The 17,792-nt window shown below is 57.8% G+C and overlaps 1 protein-coding gene across 19 annotated transcripts in view; it reads right to left on the bottom strand.

Annotated features, from left to right (window-relative positions):
• Positions 1 to 75: 75 nt before the first annotated feature.
• The window catches only part of DNM1 (dynamin 1), a 44,108-nt gene continuing 26,391 nt past the window's right edge, over positions 76 to 17,792 (bottom strand). For 2 of the 19 annotated variants that reach the window (XM_080670579.1, XM_080670570.1), the window contains exons 12-23: positions 15,279 to 15,349; positions 15,045 to 15,096; positions 14,829 to 14,840; positions 12,437 to 12,550; positions 8,725 to 8,834; positions 7,248 to 7,359; positions 6,827 to 6,838; positions 6,280 to 6,450; positions 4,926 to 5,167; positions 4,351 to 4,566; positions 2,224 to 2,260; positions 76 to 1,343 (exon numbers count right to left, since the gene is read on the bottom strand). In XM_080670579.1, coding sequence (XP_080526705.1) covers positions 2,239 to 2,260; positions 4,351 to 4,566; positions 4,926 to 5,167; positions 6,280 to 6,450; positions 6,827 to 6,838; positions 7,248 to 7,359; positions 8,725 to 8,834; positions 12,437 to 12,550; positions 14,829 to 14,840; positions 15,045 to 15,096; positions 15,279 to 15,349 — 1,134 coding nt within the window. In that variant the 3' untranslated portion in view covers positions 76 to 1,343; positions 2,224 to 2,238. Of the gene's footprint in view, positions 1,344 to 2,223; positions 2,261 to 4,350; positions 4,567 to 4,925; positions 5,168 to 6,279; positions 6,451 to 6,826; positions 6,839 to 7,006; positions 7,067 to 7,247; positions 7,360 to 8,724; positions 8,835 to 12,436; positions 12,551 to 14,828; positions 14,841 to 15,044; positions 15,097 to 15,278; positions 15,350 to 17,792 lie in introns of those variants that run through there. The other 17 variants (XM_080670568.1, XM_080670573.1, XM_080670574.1 and 14 more) reach the window with 13 other exon arrangements.

Genomic DNA, 17,792 nt, shown 5'->3' with positions numbered 1-17,792 from the left:
TGCACCCCAATGTTAAACCCTCACCTCTCTCTGAGTGCCGCAGACAACACAAGCCAGCAGAGGACACACTTTCCCCATTGTCCAGAAATGGGTTTTATTCTCAGCCAGGAGACAGTAAGACTGGTAGCGGTCAGAGAACCACGCACTGCCAATACAGCACCCCTGCGCAGGAGGGAGGGATGGGATGGCAGCAGAGGGGGCTGGCTGTCACAGGCTGGGCGGGCATGACAGGGAAGCTCATCGGAGGTGGCACGCTTTGGAGGAGGATGTCAGGGTGACAGTGTTCCCTTATAGTTGGGCCACAAGACTCCTCAAGGACAGCATGGTAATTCCCAGCACTAGCAGTGAGGCTGTGGCAGCCATGTCTGTGTGCATGTATATATATATATATGTATGTATAATATATGGTTATTTATAGATATTTATAGAACGGAGCGGGAGAAATACCACAGAGGGGCACAAGTTTCACCAACGTCACGCTGGGTGTGTCAGCTCACCACTACAACAGACTAAGTCACAGATGAAGGGGGAGGCCTTGGGGCTGGGGAGCCACTGTCAAGTCACAGAACAGCCGTCCAGGCAGGCTTGGAAAGAGAAGTCTCCGAGGAATAGAGGGATCTGGTTAGAGGTCGAAGGGGGGCCTGGGGCTCTCAGGACGGGATGGACTTGCCTGACCCGATCGGCTGGCAGTTGGAGAGGAAACAGAGAGAACAGGAGAGAGGAGGGAGAGAGCTGGTAAGGCAAGGGCAGCTGAGCCCGCAGGGGTGTGAGGGGAGGGCAGGGGAAGAAGATGCAGGTGAAGGTGTGGGCAAGGATTCTGGCAGAGAGGGGACAGACAAGAAAGGGAAGGTGGAAGGGAGGAGCCGGAGATGGGCGGGGGCCAGAGCTTTGTGGGGTCTGGGCTGGAGGCTGGGGTGGCCCTCCCCTTGCCACGCACGCTGGTCTCTCACACACCACCAGGCAGTGCACCCACAGCTCCAGACACATGCTCAGCCCCCTCTGGCTTCCTTCTTCTGTGGTTCCCTATCCTCGACCCACTGGCCCAGGCCACCACTAGCCTCAGGGAGGATGGGGCCATGAGCCCCAGGCAACAGCCACCAGGCCTGATGGAAAAGGCAGGAGAAAGAACACTGTTTGAACCAGGAGGCAAAACTACAAGGATGGCTGGAGGGAGCCCTGGAGGCCTCTGGGTGGGCAGAAAGCCCAGGAGTCCTCTGAAGGGTCCCTGGGGAGGTGGAGGACAGGCAGCTGGATGCCAGTGGCCACAGGCTTATAAGTCTAAGAGGGGAGCCTCAGGTGGTCGGGGGACCGCAGGTCGCGTAGGTGAGGCTGGGCCCTTCCTGCTGGGGAGAAGCAGAAGAAGGAGAGTCAGCGGCAGGGACAGAGTGGCAGGCGGGTTCACTGGGCGAGTTCTGCGGCCCAGCTGGGATGCAACTCCGAGAGGCTGACCTGCCCAGGTCAGCAGCCACTGCCGTCCCCCTGGCTGAAAAGTGTAGGCCACCGCTAGGAGCAACAGGCCCAGGTCTGTGAGCCCTTGGGCTGGCTGGCTGCTTCACCTGGGGCTGAGAACGCTGCCTTCCGTCGTGCACTCCCAGGCGTGACAACACCAAGGAGGCAGGGGAAGGGGCTGCGGGACCCTGCCTCGCCTGTGAGGTGTTCTGGGCTGATGGTGTGGATAGGACCCCCGAGGCTTTCAGAAATCATCAAACAACCAGAGCCTTCTCCCGAGATCACTGCATAAGAGAGGTGGGACTCTGCCCTCCTCTGGTGGATTCGGGTCCTAGAGCTCCAAGGCTGCGAGCTGGCCGTCCTGCCCCAGCAGCATGGCTGACTGGGGAACGAGTGTGGCACCCCAGGGTGACGTTCCAAGGCTGCCTGAGCCCAAGCTCCCTGCCCCTACACCATAAAGCACGAGCTCTCTGCCTCTGGCAGCGCTGGAGAACACCACGTCTGCCAGCTCGGTTGCGGAGCCTGTCCCAAGAGCCCCCGAGGCTCAGCCACGGAGATCCTGAGCAGTGGCACTGAGTCCCGAGGCTCGCTGAGAAGGGAGATGAGAGAGCAGCTGGCAGTGAGGACAGAAGGAGGAAAGAATAAGTCTGGAGCTGCAGAAGGGAGAGGGCGGGGAGCCTGGCTCTGAAGGCCCCGGTGTGCCCCCCAGTGTGGAGCTGGTGCAGCAGGGGCAGTCACACCATTCATGCAGCAGGCCAAGAGGCATGTACCTACCGTGGCTGACGCTCCTCAGGGGTCACTGATAGTGATTCTGAAAGACAGCACGAAATCAACATGGCAGTTCACACGCACGGACAGGGCAGGCCTGGGGGTGGCGGACACACTCACGCACACGCACGGGCGTGCACACAAAGCTGTGAGGCCCCACAGCCCCGCATGCACACGCTGACACACATGCCCACAAACAACACGCATACACCTCTCCCACCTCCCACTGCCCAGCACCCCCACTGGCTGGCACGTGCAGCATGGATCCGGGGCATGCAGCCACTTGGCACACTGAAGCACACGCGTGGCCTGAGTCACAACACAGAAGCTCGCCTGCATTCAGGAGGCATTTGCACCAGCTCCTTGCACACTCATGCCTGGCGTGCTCAGAGGGCCATCTGCAATGCTCCATAGAATAGGTTTTGCTTTCTTAGGGTCCAGTTGTCATTTCTCTGCCCAAGAGCCTTCCATGGCTCCCTGTTACCCACCGTGTTGAGTCCTAACAAGTCCAACTTTTCTGTGGACGCTGAGGGTTCTTCAAGCTGTCCCATTGTACCTAGGGCAACCTTTGCTTATTCTTCCTCGTTCTATCTGCACTCTGCTCTGGCCAGCGGCTCTCCTCAAAGCATCCCACACCAAGCCTTTGCCCACACAGCTCCCTACCCAAGTGCCCCCCAACTCCTGACAACCTGAGCCTTCTCAGTCAGCACCCAGACCTCACTGATGTCAAGCTGCCCTGAGACTCCCTGAGACTGCTCTCGCCCCTGAGGCAGGGCCATGATGTGCCAAATGTTGCCTGTATGTTAGCAAAACTGAAATCTTCAAGTTCCCATATGTCAGACCTCAGCACAGACCTGGGCACCTGGGCATGTCAAATATCCTCAAGAATCTGAACTCACGTTGGAAGTTAGCCAAGTGCTCGTAGAGCCACATGTGTAGTTAATGAGGCATTCCTCTAGCCACTGTCTCCCTTGATCCCCACACCAACCCTGGGAAAAAGGCAGAATGTTAATTATCACTTGGTAGAAGGGAAACTGAGGCCTTGGAAGGGAAATGACTTGCCTATCAGCCAGAGTGAACCAGAACCTCTGAAATGCTCTTGATCAGTACCATGCTGCCTGCTTTACCCCATCCGCTCTGATCACAGATCACCGTAGAGCAAGCCTCATCGCTGCTGCATTTTGGGTTCATGAAGGCTGGACCCATGACCCTACCCTCCAGCCACCTGGAAACATAAATAGACGCTGTTGGTCTGATTTGTGCTTCCTCAGACAACATGTCCAGTGGGAACAGGGCAGACTGTGTTAGAAATCAGAGTGAGCTTCCTTAAGAGGGTCATGGATCAAGAAGCAAAGCCAACGGATGAAGTAGAATCCTTTTCCCTGAAAATCTCTGGGAAAGGGTCAGCCTTCACCCACTCCTGTCCAACACTCAGCATGTTGGCCCAGGACAGGTAGGGCCAGAGGCAGGGGGAAGGAAGAAAGCCATCAGGTGGTCCCATGGCTCCCAGAGCCTTTCCCAGCTGCTCCATGTCCTACCCCTTGCCTGGGTGCCATTCTTACACTCTCACACCCGTGTGCACGCCCACACACATCACACACCTCACTGGTCACAGTCACAGCCTGGCCTCTGTCCTTGTGAGTCAGAGGCGGGACATCCTCCTGGGACAGCTCAAAAGAGTCAGGACTGGGAGGTGGGGACATCAGGGTAGCCCTGCGTGTAAGTGAACAAAATCTACACATTCCAGGAAGACCTGGGTTCATATCCTCAGACCTAAGGTAGGCGGCTCACTAGGGACTGGGTGAGAGAAGTGGAGGCAAATGGAGAAAGGGAAGGAAGGAGGAATGCAATATGTGACAGAAAGAGTGAAAAAGGAGGGAAGCGCCATGCAAGTGCTGGAAAGAAGGGGGCAGGTGGGATGAGCCCCACCGCCCTCTCCCCAGAAACGACCACCTCCGGGACTCAGCGCTCCCTAGGGGGCAGGCTCCGCCAGCCCTCGGCCACACCTCCGGGCTCTGGCACCCTCGAGGGCCGGCTCTGGCGGCCAGGGCGGATGCTGCAGAATCCAGCCACATCTCCCTCCCGGCCACGCCCGCCCGGCGGTCTCTTTCGCGGCTTTCAACCCCTACTCACCTGGGGACCCCGGGCGGGGCGCGGTTGGGGCGCGAGGGCACCTGGGGGGGAGGGCCGAAGGGGTCAGGGGAAGCCCCCGGCCTGGAGGGCACGGGGGGCGCCGCCCCCAGGGCGGACCCAGCAGGCGGAGGCCCAGGAGCAGGGCCCCGGGACCCGGGCCGGGCTGGGGGCACGGCGGGGGCTCGGCGCTGTGGCGTGGGGCTGGACGTGGGTGACCTGCGGGAAAAAGGGAGCCGAGGACAAGAGGCGGGCGATGAGCGGCTCCGCCCCACCCGAAGCCCCGCCTCAGCCCCGTGCAGGCCCCGCCCATGCACGCAAGCCCCGCCCCACGTGGTCGCCAGAACTTAAGCCCCGCCCCCAGTGGCTCCCACGTTCCAGCTCCGCCCCGTCCCGCTTCGCAGCCAGCGCTCCACGGCAAGCCCCGCCCCGCGACAAGCCCCACCCTCTCTAAGACCCGCCCCTCGCTCCAGTGGGAGCCGCCCCGGTGACGCGGGCGCGCCACTGCCCGGTCCCGGCCCTCCTCCCGCGGGCCCCGGGCTGGGGGGCTTTGGGGCCGTGGGGGCCGGCCCTGGTACCTGCGTCCAGCCGGTACACTCTGCACCTGCAGCCAGGAGTCGTCCACGGGCGGTGGCATGGGCGTGCTGACAGTGGTCGTGTTGATGTCGCCGATGATGCTGAGTGCCTCCTTCAGTGCGTGGTACATGCGCAGCATCTCATCGCGCCGCTGAGCTTGCTCGGCTGACTCCTCCATCAGTGTGTTCTGGTCCCCGCACGAGTACAGGTTGGCCAACAGCTCCGAGAAGATGAATTCCTTGGTCTGTGTGCAGGCAGGCGAAGAGAGGAGAGGAGTGGGACCTGACGCCTTTTCTGCCCGCCTCGCGGGGCCCTGCTATGACCGTGCCCTGGACTGGAAGTTTTGGGGTGGGGTCTCTGCCTAAACTCTCAGCCCTGGTCCCTTGCCCTTTTCTCAGATGATCCAGAGAAAAGTGACCTGTTCAGGATCACAGATCTGGGAGGACACTCAGGGACTATCATATATCTAGGAAAACGCTTATGCAGCATTTTTCTGTCTCACTTTCCTCGCCTGTAAATGTGCTGGTTAAACCCTTTCCAAGGACTTGCATGCTCCACTGGACCAAAATAAGGAAGATAGTTTAAAATGTTCTGAGCCCTGGAGCAACAGGTATAAATGTGCTTGGATTGGGAGAGATGTGAGTCTCGGTGTGTAGGGGAAGGGTACCTGGCCTAGGCTCTGGGATATTCATGGAGAGATGCTGAGTTTTTTACACCAGAGGCCTGCGTCTTGTTATTCAAATATCTGTTGAACAGCTCCTACATGCCAGGCACTGTGTTGCTATGCCCTTTATATTAATTTATTCCTCAACTCTATTATTATCCACTTCCTATATAATAAAAAGCTAATATGCAAATTGTCCCCTCCATGGGGAGTTCCACAGGGAGTTCGACCAGGGGGCAGGGCCAACCAACCTCCGGTGTCCCCCCCTCCCATCAGCCTGGCCAGATCGGCCCCCACCTGTGCATGAATTCATGCACCAGGCCTCTAGTTTTACATATAAAGAAACAGGCTCAGAGAGGGTAGCTCAATTGCTCAAAGTCACAAAGCGAATCTGTGGCAGGATTCAAACGCAGTTCTAATTCTCCGGGGTCTATGCTTTTTCACTGAGCCGCAGGTGGTAGTGGTTCTGTAGAGTGTGTATTTTAAAACATGGTCTGGGTGTTCTCAAAAGATGCAGATCCTAGCCCCTCCTGAAACGCTTTCAAGCATATTAGGGACTTAGGTATGTGAATCACATTATACGGTTTTCCTCTGGATGGCTCTGGACCTAACCCTCCCTCCAGGCCAACCTGGCTGCCCACCTCCCTGGTCTCACAAGAGCACCCGCCCCCCATGGGGGGTGGTGCACCCACATTGTTAATCATGAGGTGCATGATGGTCTTAGGCATAAGGTCCCGCACAGTCTTGTTGACGATGGCCATGTACGAGTCCACCAGGTTCCGGATGGTCTCCACCTGTCGCTCCAGCTGTGGGTCCATGGAGTGCATGAAGTTGTCTGAGCCATTCTCCTCCGACTCGCTGGCCTGCCATTGGGAACAGAGGGCATCAGGGTGGCTGGACCCTCAAAGCCAGGTTCCAGGCACCCCAAGGTCTCAGCCCCTCCCCTGCAATGGTCCCTGGAACATTGAGGCACACGGAGAAGCAATTGGCCTGAACACATGGACACTAGCTCCCCCATATGCTCTGGGTCTCTGGGCTCTGCCCATCCCAAAGCCCCTCAGGACCCCGGACCCTCGTTTAACCTTATCTCTGACTCTAGAGCTTAGAATTTGCCTCAGTTTCCCAGTCCATGAACAGGGAAAGGACATCTCTAAGGTCCCTTGGTGATTCTAAAGACCTGGCCAGAGGTGGTGCCAGGCTGGAGACACATGGCAGAAGGGGAGGGAGGGGCACACTCACTTTCTCCTTGTCCTGGGAGGCCCACACCAAAACCATAGAGGTCACCACAGCAGCATGGCCACCGCCAGCAAGCACAGCCGAGACAGACACACAGAGGAAAAGGGGAAGGATTGAGTGAGCCCAGAGCACGGTACCCCAACTCTAAGGCAACTCAAGACACTGCCACAGTGAAAGAGGGGCGAGAAGAGAAGGCAGTCACAAGAAACCACGATCACATGACGGGGATGCAGGAAACGCCATCTGTGGCAGCGAAGGGGACACAGAAATCCGCTGTTGGAGGAGGGTGGGAGGTAGGGGAGCGATGCCTGTGATTTTTTAGCTTCGTGAGGGCTCGGGAACATGGTGTCACTGGGGATAGGGCCCCAGACTCCCCATTATAAGCAGCTTGCCCCTCCCCTGTCCTCCCTCCCCTGCCACTCACCCCAACACGCTCGGGGTACACGCCAGCCCTCAGGAAGGAGGCCTTCCAGCTATCCACCTCCTCCTGTGTCTCGCAGGCCAGCTCCAGCTGCCGATAATCTTTGTAGACATTCCTGCAAGGAGGGGCAGGCGGTGAGGGGATGGCAAAGCCCATTCGCCCCGGCGCTTCAGGGCTGGGGTCAGCACGCCTGGAGTCCAGTCCCGGCTTTCTTGTTTCCCAGCTGGGCGACGCTGGCTAAGTCCCTTCTCTCCAATCCTCAGTTTCCCCTGGGCCAGTCCCTTCCTCGCTCCAAGCCTCAAATCCTCATCTGGAAGGCAGTTGAACAATAATTCCTGCCTCCTGGGGTAATGCGAGGATTCAGTGAAATGAGCGCTAAAATGTTCAATGAGAAAGGGACCGGACCCTCCTTAAAGGACTCTGTGACGGTGCGGCCTCTTGTGGGTCTCAGCCGCTGGCAGCTGTACTGAACCCTTGTCTCCGAGTAGGAGAAAGCCCATTAGAATGAGCCCCGGGTTAGCAGGTGAGAGGCTGGGGATTGCCCGCCCTCCCCCGGACACTTACCAATGTGAGAAGGCAAGACTGGGGCTCCCTGTATTTCCCAGTGCCTAGCAGAGTGTCCTATGCAGAGCAGGCACTGACAGGCTGAGTGTGTGAGGACGGGGGAGGAGGGGGAGAGGAAGGGAGGAGGGAGAGAGGGAGGGAGGAGGGAGAGAGGAAGGGAGGAGGGAGAGAGGAAGGGAGGAGGGAGAGAGGAAGGGAGAAGGGAGAGAGGAAGGGAGGAAGGGGAGAGGAAGGGAGGAGGGAGAGAAGAAGGGAGGAGGGAGGAGGGAGAGAAGAAGGGAGGAGGGAGAGAGGAAGGGAGGAGGGGGAGAGGAAGGGAGGAGGGAGAGAGGAAGGGAGGAAGGGGAGAGGAAGGGAGGAGGGAGAGAGGAAGGGAGGAAGGGGAGAGGAAGGGAGGAGGGAGAGAGGAAGGGAGGAAGGGGAGAGGAAGGGAGGAGGGAGAGAGGAAGGGAGAAGGGAGGAGGGAGAGAAGAAGGGAGGAGGGAGAGAGGAAGGGAGGAGGGGGAGAGGAAGGGAGAAGGGAGAGAGGAAGGGAGGAGGGAGAGAGGAAGGGAGGAGGGAGAGAGGAAGGGAGGAAGGGGAGAGGAAGGGAGGAGGGAGAGAGGAAGGGAGAAGGGAGGAGGGAGAGAAGAAGGGAGGAGGGAGAGAGGAAGGGAGGAGGGAGAGAGGAAGGGAGGAGGGAGAGAGGAAGGGAGGAGGGGAGAGAGGAGGGGGGTGGCGGGTGGGAAGATCTTGACAAAATGCCCAGCACAGAGTAGGGGCTCCGTAAATAATTATCAGATGAATGACTTGCTGTGGGGCTTGGGGCAGGTCCCTCTCCTTTCTGTATCTGTGGACCCCGCTTCTCCTCAGTAGGGGTGGTTTGGGGCTTGCAGGGTCTGGGGCCCCAAACCCCTGGTGGGGCGCAGGCAGGCACCTCTGCTCCGTGTTAAAGAGGGCGAAGATATGCTTGCTCGACATGAAGCCCTTCTCCACGTCCCGCAGCTTCAGGTTGTCCACGGACAGCATGTACTTCTTCTCTTTCTCCTGTGGGTAGAGCCAGGGGTGAGGTTGGCGCTGCTCTCTGCTACGCCTCGCTCCCTAAGAGAACTCTACGCTGGGGGTGCCTGGGGCTGGGGGTCCTCAGAGTGGCCCTGGCTTCTGGCTCCAGCCCCCTCACACTGCACAGATGCTGTCTGACCCAAGTGCCCTGGGCTAGCTGGCACCCCTGTTCCCAATGGCATTCAAGCCATGCCCACCACCTCTGCATACCTGCCAGAGCCCAAACGCCCAGGGTGGCAAGGCTGAGGGTGGCTCCCATATCCCTCCCCAAGAAAGCCCCGGAGGCAGGCCAGGCCAGCCCCAGCCAGGGGACCCCCCGACCCCACACACACACCCTACCCTCCACCCCCACCCTGGAGCCTCTTTCGCCCCTGGCCTGGCTGCTGGGCCTGCTTTGGATAAGCCTCTGACTTCATTTCCTGACTGCAGAGACAGGAAGGGGGGCCACCAGCCCCTCGGCTTCAAAGGGCTGGCTCAGCCCCCTCCCCGCAGACGCCCATGTGTTAGCAATCAGGCACACAGCGCAGGCTGGAGATGGCGAGTCTGTGCGCAAACACATCTCCTCTCACCGCTGCGGGCGTGCCCATGAGTCTGTGCTGCGGAGATGTGTGTCTGAGGAGGTGCCCGGCACAGCCGTGTGTCCATGTGAGCATGTGTGTGTGCCCGTGAGGATGTGTGCACATTTATATAGATGTGTGTGGCAATCGTAAATGTCTGTGTGTTGGCGTGAACGTGACTGTAGGACACGGATGTGCGTCCATGTGTTTCTGTGCACACAGTTTGTGTAACGGGCTGGAGGTGCTTAGTTAGGCGTATCCCTGGATGGGCATGTGAGTGCCAGGCCCACGTGCACATGTGTGTAAGTCTGGTGGGGGCTGACATGTCTGGAGGATGCTGTGTTAAGGGGAGGGGCCCAGAGATTTCTGGAGGGGGGGCTCCAGGATGGGGCTCCGGGAGGAGAGGTCTCTGCTGTGTGTAACCCACTTGCCCACCCACCGCCACGGACCCATGCTGGGGGGGGAGGTCTATGTGGGTCTTGGGGACTCAGGACTTGGGCAGGGGCCTCAGCCACGCTCCCAGGTGGGGGCTGGGTTCAGGAGAACCCTGCTCCCTGTCCTGGCCTCATCCTGCCCACCTCCCTCTGCCCCTGCACTCGCCTGGCCTGTCCAGCCACATAAAGCCCTCTTTATGCCAGGCGAGTGGCCCGGTGGCCGGGAGCCCCAGAGGGCGGCTGGGGGAGGAGAGGAGGAAGTTGCACATGAGGCCAGGGAACATCTGGAAGCATTCGAGGGAGGCCCCGCCGCCACAGCCCTGAGCTCTGGGGTTGGACACTAGGCAGGAGTGGCCGCCTCCCCCCACCCCTCCCTTCCTGCTGGCCGGCCCCCTCCCCAAGCCCCTCCTTCCCAGCCACAGCGCCTGCTCACCCCTGCCACGTCAAAGGAGGCAGAAGGGGAGCCGAGAGCAGAGAGGGGACGTGGGCTGGCTGGGCTGGGGCTGGGGTCTTGGATCTCCGGGAGACGGGCCGAATTTCCCACCCGACGACAGCCGCCGCCGCCTGGATGGACCACTCCGTCTACCCAGTGTTTAGACTATCTGTTCAGGACTCCCAAATTGTACAGTAGTCTGCACATTGGTTAGGCTGGCTGGGTTAGACCCTCGGCGCCGCTGGAGCTGGACCGACCGCCATCCCAGAGCCGGAGCTTGGAGCTGGGGCCGGGGGCGCGGGGCGCAGAGGGTGGGCTGGGGGGAGGCGCAGAGGGAGGGGGTGCCATCCTGCTGTGAGATGGGGTGGGGGTGCTGAGGGGGTGGTGAGGGGAGTCTGAGAAGATGGGGGAGTTGATGAGGGCTGGGGATGTGGGTAGCTGTCTGAACCTGAGGGTCACCCCAATCCCAAAGACCAGAGGGCCGGCGGCTGGGGGAAGAAGGGGGACAGATCCCCTTCCCCCTCAGCCGGGACCACTTCCCTGTCCCCAGATGTTCTAGTGCAAAATTCCACTCACATCCAACACATGCACACCCCACACACACCCGCACTTTAAATCACACATCCATGTCCCAAGCACAGAGCAAGTACACACACACACACATACACACACAGCCTTTCAACAAAACACTGGTCCTCTCCCATCTTACATCCCAAACACATACATATTCTCAGACACTGCACACACACACTCTCCCTCCTTAAGCACCCCCAACACCACACACTTACACTGACACACAGAACACAGCACACACGCCTGAGTCATGCTCCAGGCACACACAGTCTGCCCCCAGATACACATAAGACCCTCAAATAACAAATATACCCAGATGCTTACACCCCAAACACTCTCCTACGAAACACTCACACACAACAGCCACACGCCTCCCCTCCCCCTCCCAGCACTCCTTCTCCCCACATCTCCCTCCCCCCATGTACACTCAGGGCCCCTTCCACACAGCTCAACTCAGATGTACACACAGAGCCCAAGAAAGACCCCTTTATGCACAGGTATGAGGACAGGGCCCCCGATACACGCCCTTCACCCGCAGGGCAGCCGGTCAGCCCCAGGTCACACTGTCAGTTGTGGGGCCTGCAGTGGGCACCCCCAGCGCATGGGAGCCGGCCTGGGCAACAGAGCAGCAAGCAACGCCCCCACACCCGCCTGCCACGCCACCTCACACTCCATCCCTTCCCGGGGCCCCTGTGCTCTGGGAGAGGCCCGGCTTGAGGTAATGAGGTCCAGATGGCTTGGCGCCCCTGCTAGTGACGACAGAGGGTCCTGCCCAAGGTGGGGATGGGGCCTGTCCAGGGCGACTTGAAGGGGGCAGAGAGCAGCAGGGGGGGGGGTGACTGGGAGACCAAAATCCCCCCCCTTGAGCCCTGCTTCCCCATTGAGAGTGGAGTGCGCCCCCTTCTCCAATGGCCCTCTCAGGGAGAAGAGGGTCCCCTCCCCCACACGCGGCCAGCTGGAGTTCATTACCACAAGCCCCCCCCAGCCCTCCCCGCTCTCTCTGGTCACCTCTGGAATCCAGATGTGGAAGCCAAACAGACTCATTCTTAAAGGAGACCAGCAGCAGGGGAGGGCGGTGGCTGGTGGAGGGTCTGTGTGCCCCACTGGGCAGGGAGGGGTTTTGAGGGGCGCCTCTGTGGGATCCCGTCACTCCTGACCCCTCAGCCTGGAGGCGCTCTGGGCATCTCCCCTGGACGCTGGGGTCTGGGGGACTGGGGTGCAGGGGTTAACAGGGTGGCTGGCAGCTGGACTGTGTGTGTCATGGGTCTGTGGGGGCCACAGAAGAGGTGGCGCGCCCTGGAGCAGAACAGGACGGCTGCAGTGCCGGGGTTTGGGGTTAGGGGGGTGCCCAACACCCTCGCCCACCCTCTTTAGGGTGCTCAGCCCAGGCTCCCCAGTCCTGCCACGCCACCTTCTCTGCCCAGCCCCGATGAGCCCCCAGGATTGCCTGCCCCTGATCTTTGCGGCCCTGCTCCACCCAAGGGTCTTTGATGGGGTTTGTAAAACCCCCCGTTGGGTGGTCCAGTCCATACCAAGCCAGGGATAGGGTCTGAGCCTGACTCTGGCCACAAGTCAAACCCCTTCACTCACCTCATCATCCTTGTACCAGGACAGATTCTCGGCAGTCAGCACAAACCAATACTCCTTGGAGCCCCCCTTCATAATGCCAATGTTGTTAATGGTCAGCCAGCCCTTCCGGATGACCTGGAGGGTGAGGGGGCAGGAGGTCAGTGGGCAGCGTCCTGGCTTCCCCGGGGAGGTCGGGGGAGGCAGAGAGAGGCACTAGAAAGCCCACCCCTCCCCCAGCTCTTGGAGGCCTGGCCGGTCCGGGAGGGTGGGGGCCAGACCTGGCCTGGTTTGAACCACCAGTGAACGGGTTGGAGGACAGAGGAAGGCAGAGCTCAGGATACAGAGCCTTCTGACAGTCAGAGCCACTGAGCAGGGCCCTGCTGGCCCGGGGAGGAGAGGAGCCCCCTCCACTAACAGTGCACAGCGGAGCTTAGGTGGCCGACTGGGCAAGACAACGCTGAGTGCCTCTTCAGCTTAAGAGCCGCTTTATTCGAAGACTTGTCTCCGACCTCGGGGACTTTGCACATGCTGCTGTCGCCTCTGCCTCGAGAGCGCTTCCCCTCCTGTTTGCCTGGCAAATGCCTACTCACCCTCTGTGTATCGGCTCAGAAGTCACCTTCATTCTCAGGCAGGCCCTCTCTACCCCGCCACCCTCCCCCCAGTAAAAGTCAGGACCCCCATTATAATCTTTTATCACTCCCTTAAATCTTCTACTATGACAACGACTGGGATCTTGAATTAACGTGTGTGTGTGTGTGTGTGTGTGTGTGTGTGTGTGTATTGATGTCCCTCTCTTGCTGAGTTTTCAACTCTCTCGATCATTGTATCCCAGCACCATGCAGAGAGCTCAACAGACAGTAAGTGATCAATAAATACACGTGACATGAATGCTACAATAGAAGGGTTCTAAGGGTCTTTGGCCCCAGGCCCCAGACACAGGTTGGGGTGGTAGGGAGCGGGGGCAGGGGGAAGGGGCTGAGCATGAGACGCCCAGGCCCCTTCCTCCTGGGGGCAGCTCGGAGCTCCAGGCAAAGGTCTCCTTCCACAGCAGGAAGCAGCAGTCTTGAGCCATCGCCACAGGCCAGGGCCCCTGCATTGGGCTCCAAGGGCAGAGCCACTGCCCAGACCCTGGTGGAGGGCCAGACTGAGAGGACAGGGAGCTGCTTCCCCCTCCCTGGCCCTGACCTCCTTGGCTTCTCTTCTGAGCGTCCATAGAAGATCCAAGGATCCTGGGGCCGGTGGGAAAGTCCTCGGGGCCAGGCCCACCTCCGAGACCCTCGAAGCCCTCCTTACCCTCTCTGGCTTCCCCCAGAGTCTCGAAGAGAACCCAAGTCACATGGCGGGTCAGCAGCTGAGGAATGGCCTGAGCCATTAACGGGGCACGACAGCCAGGCGCCCTGTGACTCCTCTCCCACCCGGTCCCAGTCCAGTGAAGACCCGCTCAGTGTCTTGTCACCACCTTTGGAACTGAGTCCACATGCCACACCCGGCACTGTGTATCTCAGCATCTGACCAGCAGGCTTTGCCACCCTGCTTCTTGCCTCACTTGCAGCCTTGGTCCCCCCTCGGCATCCCCAGCCCTGCCCTCCTCCCTGCTCACCCAAACCCCTCTCCAGAGCCCCTACACCAGGACCACCCACTCCCCCGACTCCCACCCTCCCTGGGCCCTGCCTGCAGGCCCGGGTCTCCGAGGTGCAGGGCCAGGGTCTGACTCCTGTCCCGGGGCCAGCACCGTGCAGGCACCAGTGAGTGTTCGCTGAACTGAACTGCCCTGGGATAATCCATTCATTAATTACTTTATCCTACTGAGCACCTATTGTGTGCCAGGCACTGGGCGGGGCACTGAGGATTTACCGATGGACAAGACAGACCCAGCCCTTCCCCTGCTGGGTTTGGGAGGGAAATAACCACATAAACACCTCGATTATTACAAAGAAACTCCCGCCTCTGTGGCTCGTGTGTACAACTGCGGTGGAGAAGCGATGTGTCCACAGAGATCTGAAGGACACAACAGACGAGGAGGGACTTGTCTCTTGACATGTCACCCATCTCTTTATTTTCTGGTAGAGATGGCTAGCTTCAAAGCATGCTTCTTTCCCATCCGTCCATCCGTCCAACAGACATTTAAGCAGCACCTACTAAGTGCCAGGCCCCTGCCAGGCATTTCCACCCGCCCCAGCCCACATGGTCTGCCTCTGCCTGAAGTAGCACTTAGCTCATAGATTGATGGACAGGTGGCTGGGATCCTGTGTGTGGCAAGGCCTTGCCTCTGGCCTGAGAGCATGTGTGGGCAACCTGTGCTGGTGTGTGCAAGCAGCTCAAGCCAAAGGGTCCCCTCTTGCCCATCCCCACTCAAATGGGCCCCTTCCTCCCCCTCGCTACACAAGCCAAGAGCCCCAGTCCTGGTACTCACCAGAATCTCATCCTGCAAAGAGGTAACCATATCAACCACGAGAAGCATCGGGAGAGAGGAGAGAGGGTTACTGAGGCAGAGTGGGAGGCTTGTGGCTGGCAGCTGACAGGCTCCCTGGCCCCGTGGGACCCTTCCCCTCAGGGGAGGGGGCTCTCAGAGCTTGGCGTCCATCCGGCACCCTCCATCCCTCGGGCTGGGGCACCGGGGCTCACTCACCTGGTTCCCTGAAGCCTTCTTCTTGTTCATCTGGCTGCTCCTCTGCTGAGCACTGAAGGGGAGAGAGGGAAGAGTCCCATCTCAGAACTCCTCCACTGCTACTGCTCAGTGGGCGCCAAACACAGAGGTTAACCCAGAAGGCCTGGGTCTCTCTCTCTCTCTCTCTCTCACACACACACACACACACACACACACACACACACACGTCACCTTCTCTGCCCAGGGAGCACTCACTTGGCAAAGCCGATGAAGTCTTCATGGTTGGTGTTCATGTAAGCCAGCTCAATGTCGATGAGGAGCATGACCTTCCGGGGCATACCGGTCAGGGGGCAGGTGGGAAAGACACCACAAAGTTTTAAAATGCTTGACATACTCACAGCAATACAGGGTCCATAATAAATACATCCACAGTCTATGATAAATGAATACATACATACATAACGGTACCCATAATAAATGAAGAGTTCCTACACAGAAGCACGAATCAAATGGTCCAAGAATGGGAATGGGGAACTCAGAGAAGAAATACATGTAGCCAATAAGGATACATAAAGAATGTTCACCCCCAGTAATAAAGAAATGTAAATTAAACCATGAGGCCCCTTTAAACCTATCGGTTTAGTGCTAAATATTGATAATGACCAGGGTGGGCATAATTGTGAGAAGATAGATTCTCTCATCAACTATTGGTGGAAGTGTAAATTAGTATCAAATTCTTGGAGGGCAATTGGGTAATATTTAACAACTGAAATGTACAGATGGACTTCTAGAACTACAGCTCATAGATAAACTCATCAAGTGGGCAAAGATACATGTGCCGGGGTGTTCAGTGTGGTGTGTTGCAGTAGAGAAAAATTGGGAACAGGCCAATGGCCATCAAAAGGTGAAATAGCCAGGCCGGTGTTGCTCAGTGGTTGATCATCGGCCAGGAGGTGGTCAGGTTGCGGGATCCATCCCCATTAGGGGGCGCGCAGGAGACAACCGATCAATGATTCTCTCCCATCTTTGATGTTTCTCTCTCTCTCTCTGTATTTAAAAAAAAAAAAAAGGTGAAATAGATGAAGATACCCTTTAAACAATAAAGCTGTTCAAAGGATGAGGACAGTGTCTAGGCTCCGGCTTAGGGAGACCCTTTCTGTAAACGATGGAGAGTGATGGGATGCAGAGCTGGGTCGCGATGAGAGTGACATTCCTGACGCACACTGCAAGGTGCAGCCCAGGACCTGCTGCCTCCTGTGAGCCTGGGGCCTGCCTGGCCGAGCCTCAAGTTCCACAAGGAATTGCTTCCGTCTCGTAGGCGTGGGGAAGACACCAGGAGGTGAGGCCAGTGACCTGTCTGAGATGGACTAGGTGTTTGACCGATTGTGTTCTCTTAGATTAAGATGGAACCCGGAGTCTGTGTGTGCCAAGGAAAATGCCTGGGAGGGGACACACCACGCTGGTAATAGTGGTTACTTTGTGGGAGAAACTGGGAGCAGGGAAGAGTGATGGAGGGACACTTACTTGTAATCACATCTATTTTTTTAAAAGAGTTATTAATTTTTTTACAGAGAGGAAGGGAGAGGGATAGAGAATTAGAAACATCGATGAGAGAGAAACATCAATCAGCTGCCTCCTGCACACCCCCTACTGGGATGTGCCCACAACCAAGGTACATGCCCTTGACCGGAATCGAACCTGGGACCCTCCCGTCCGCAGGCCGATGCTCTATCCACTGAGCCAAACCAGTTAGGGTCACATCTATTTTTTCTTGAGTGTTTATCACTCTTGTAATTAAAGAGACCAAGAAGAATTCATAAATAGCATCAAACACAAAAGTGGGAGGGAGTGAGGACAGGAAGAGGGATGTGTAAAGATAGAGGCTGGGAAATGGGAGCCAGAGAGGGGCTTGGACCGAAGATGCGAGACGGACCAGCAGAGAGGGCTAGTCTGGTAGCTTCCTGAGGGCCACAGGGAGGGCCTGCTCGTCTCTGCTCCTCCCAGCTCCGAGATGGCATTCGGTAACACGAGTGTGAGTGAGTGATTGAATGAATGTTTGATTAATGACTCCATAAAAGGAAGAGAGGTGGCTAGGACAGGTATGGGTCATCCAGAGAAACCACAAATAGAGAGAGAGGCCCAAAGAGAGATGCCAGAGGATAGACTGCCAGGAAGTTGAGGAGCAGGTGTGTGTGTGTGTGTGTGTGTGTGTGTAAATGATACAGCTGCTTTGGGAATCAGTATGGTGGTTCCTCAAAAAATGGTCATACACAGAATTACACAGAATTGCCATATGACCCAGCAATTCCATTTCTAGGTATCTACCCATAAGAATTGAGAGCAGGGTCTCCAAGAGATACGTGTACACCTATGTTCATAGAAGCACCATTTGCAATGGCCAAAAGGTGGAAACAACTCAGCTTGGTTTCCCCAAATGGCTAAACCACGTGTGGCATACACATACAATGGAATATTACTCAGCCTCCGAAAGGCAGTGCTGACACGTGCTACGACCACATGGATGAACTTGAAAACGTTATGCTAAGTGACATAAGCCAGACACAACAGGACAAATGTCCTACGCTATCACTTATGCGAGGGCCCTCGAGTTGTCAAATTCAGAGAAACAGGAAGTAGAGTGGTGGGTCCCAGGGGCTGGGGGAAGGGGAACGGGAGCTAGTATTTGTGGGGACAGAATTTCATTTGGGGAAGATGGAAAGTTCTGGAAAGGGATGATGGTGATGATCGCACAGCAGCGTGAATGTGTTT

The sequence above is a fragment of the Plecotus auritus genome (genome assembly GCF_963455305.1).
Source record: "Plecotus auritus genome assembly, chromosome: 5".
NCBI lineage: Eukaryota > Metazoa > Chordata > Mammalia > Chiroptera > Vespertilionidae > Plecotus > Plecotus auritus.
This window is presented reverse-complemented; position numbering and strand designations above follow the sequence as displayed.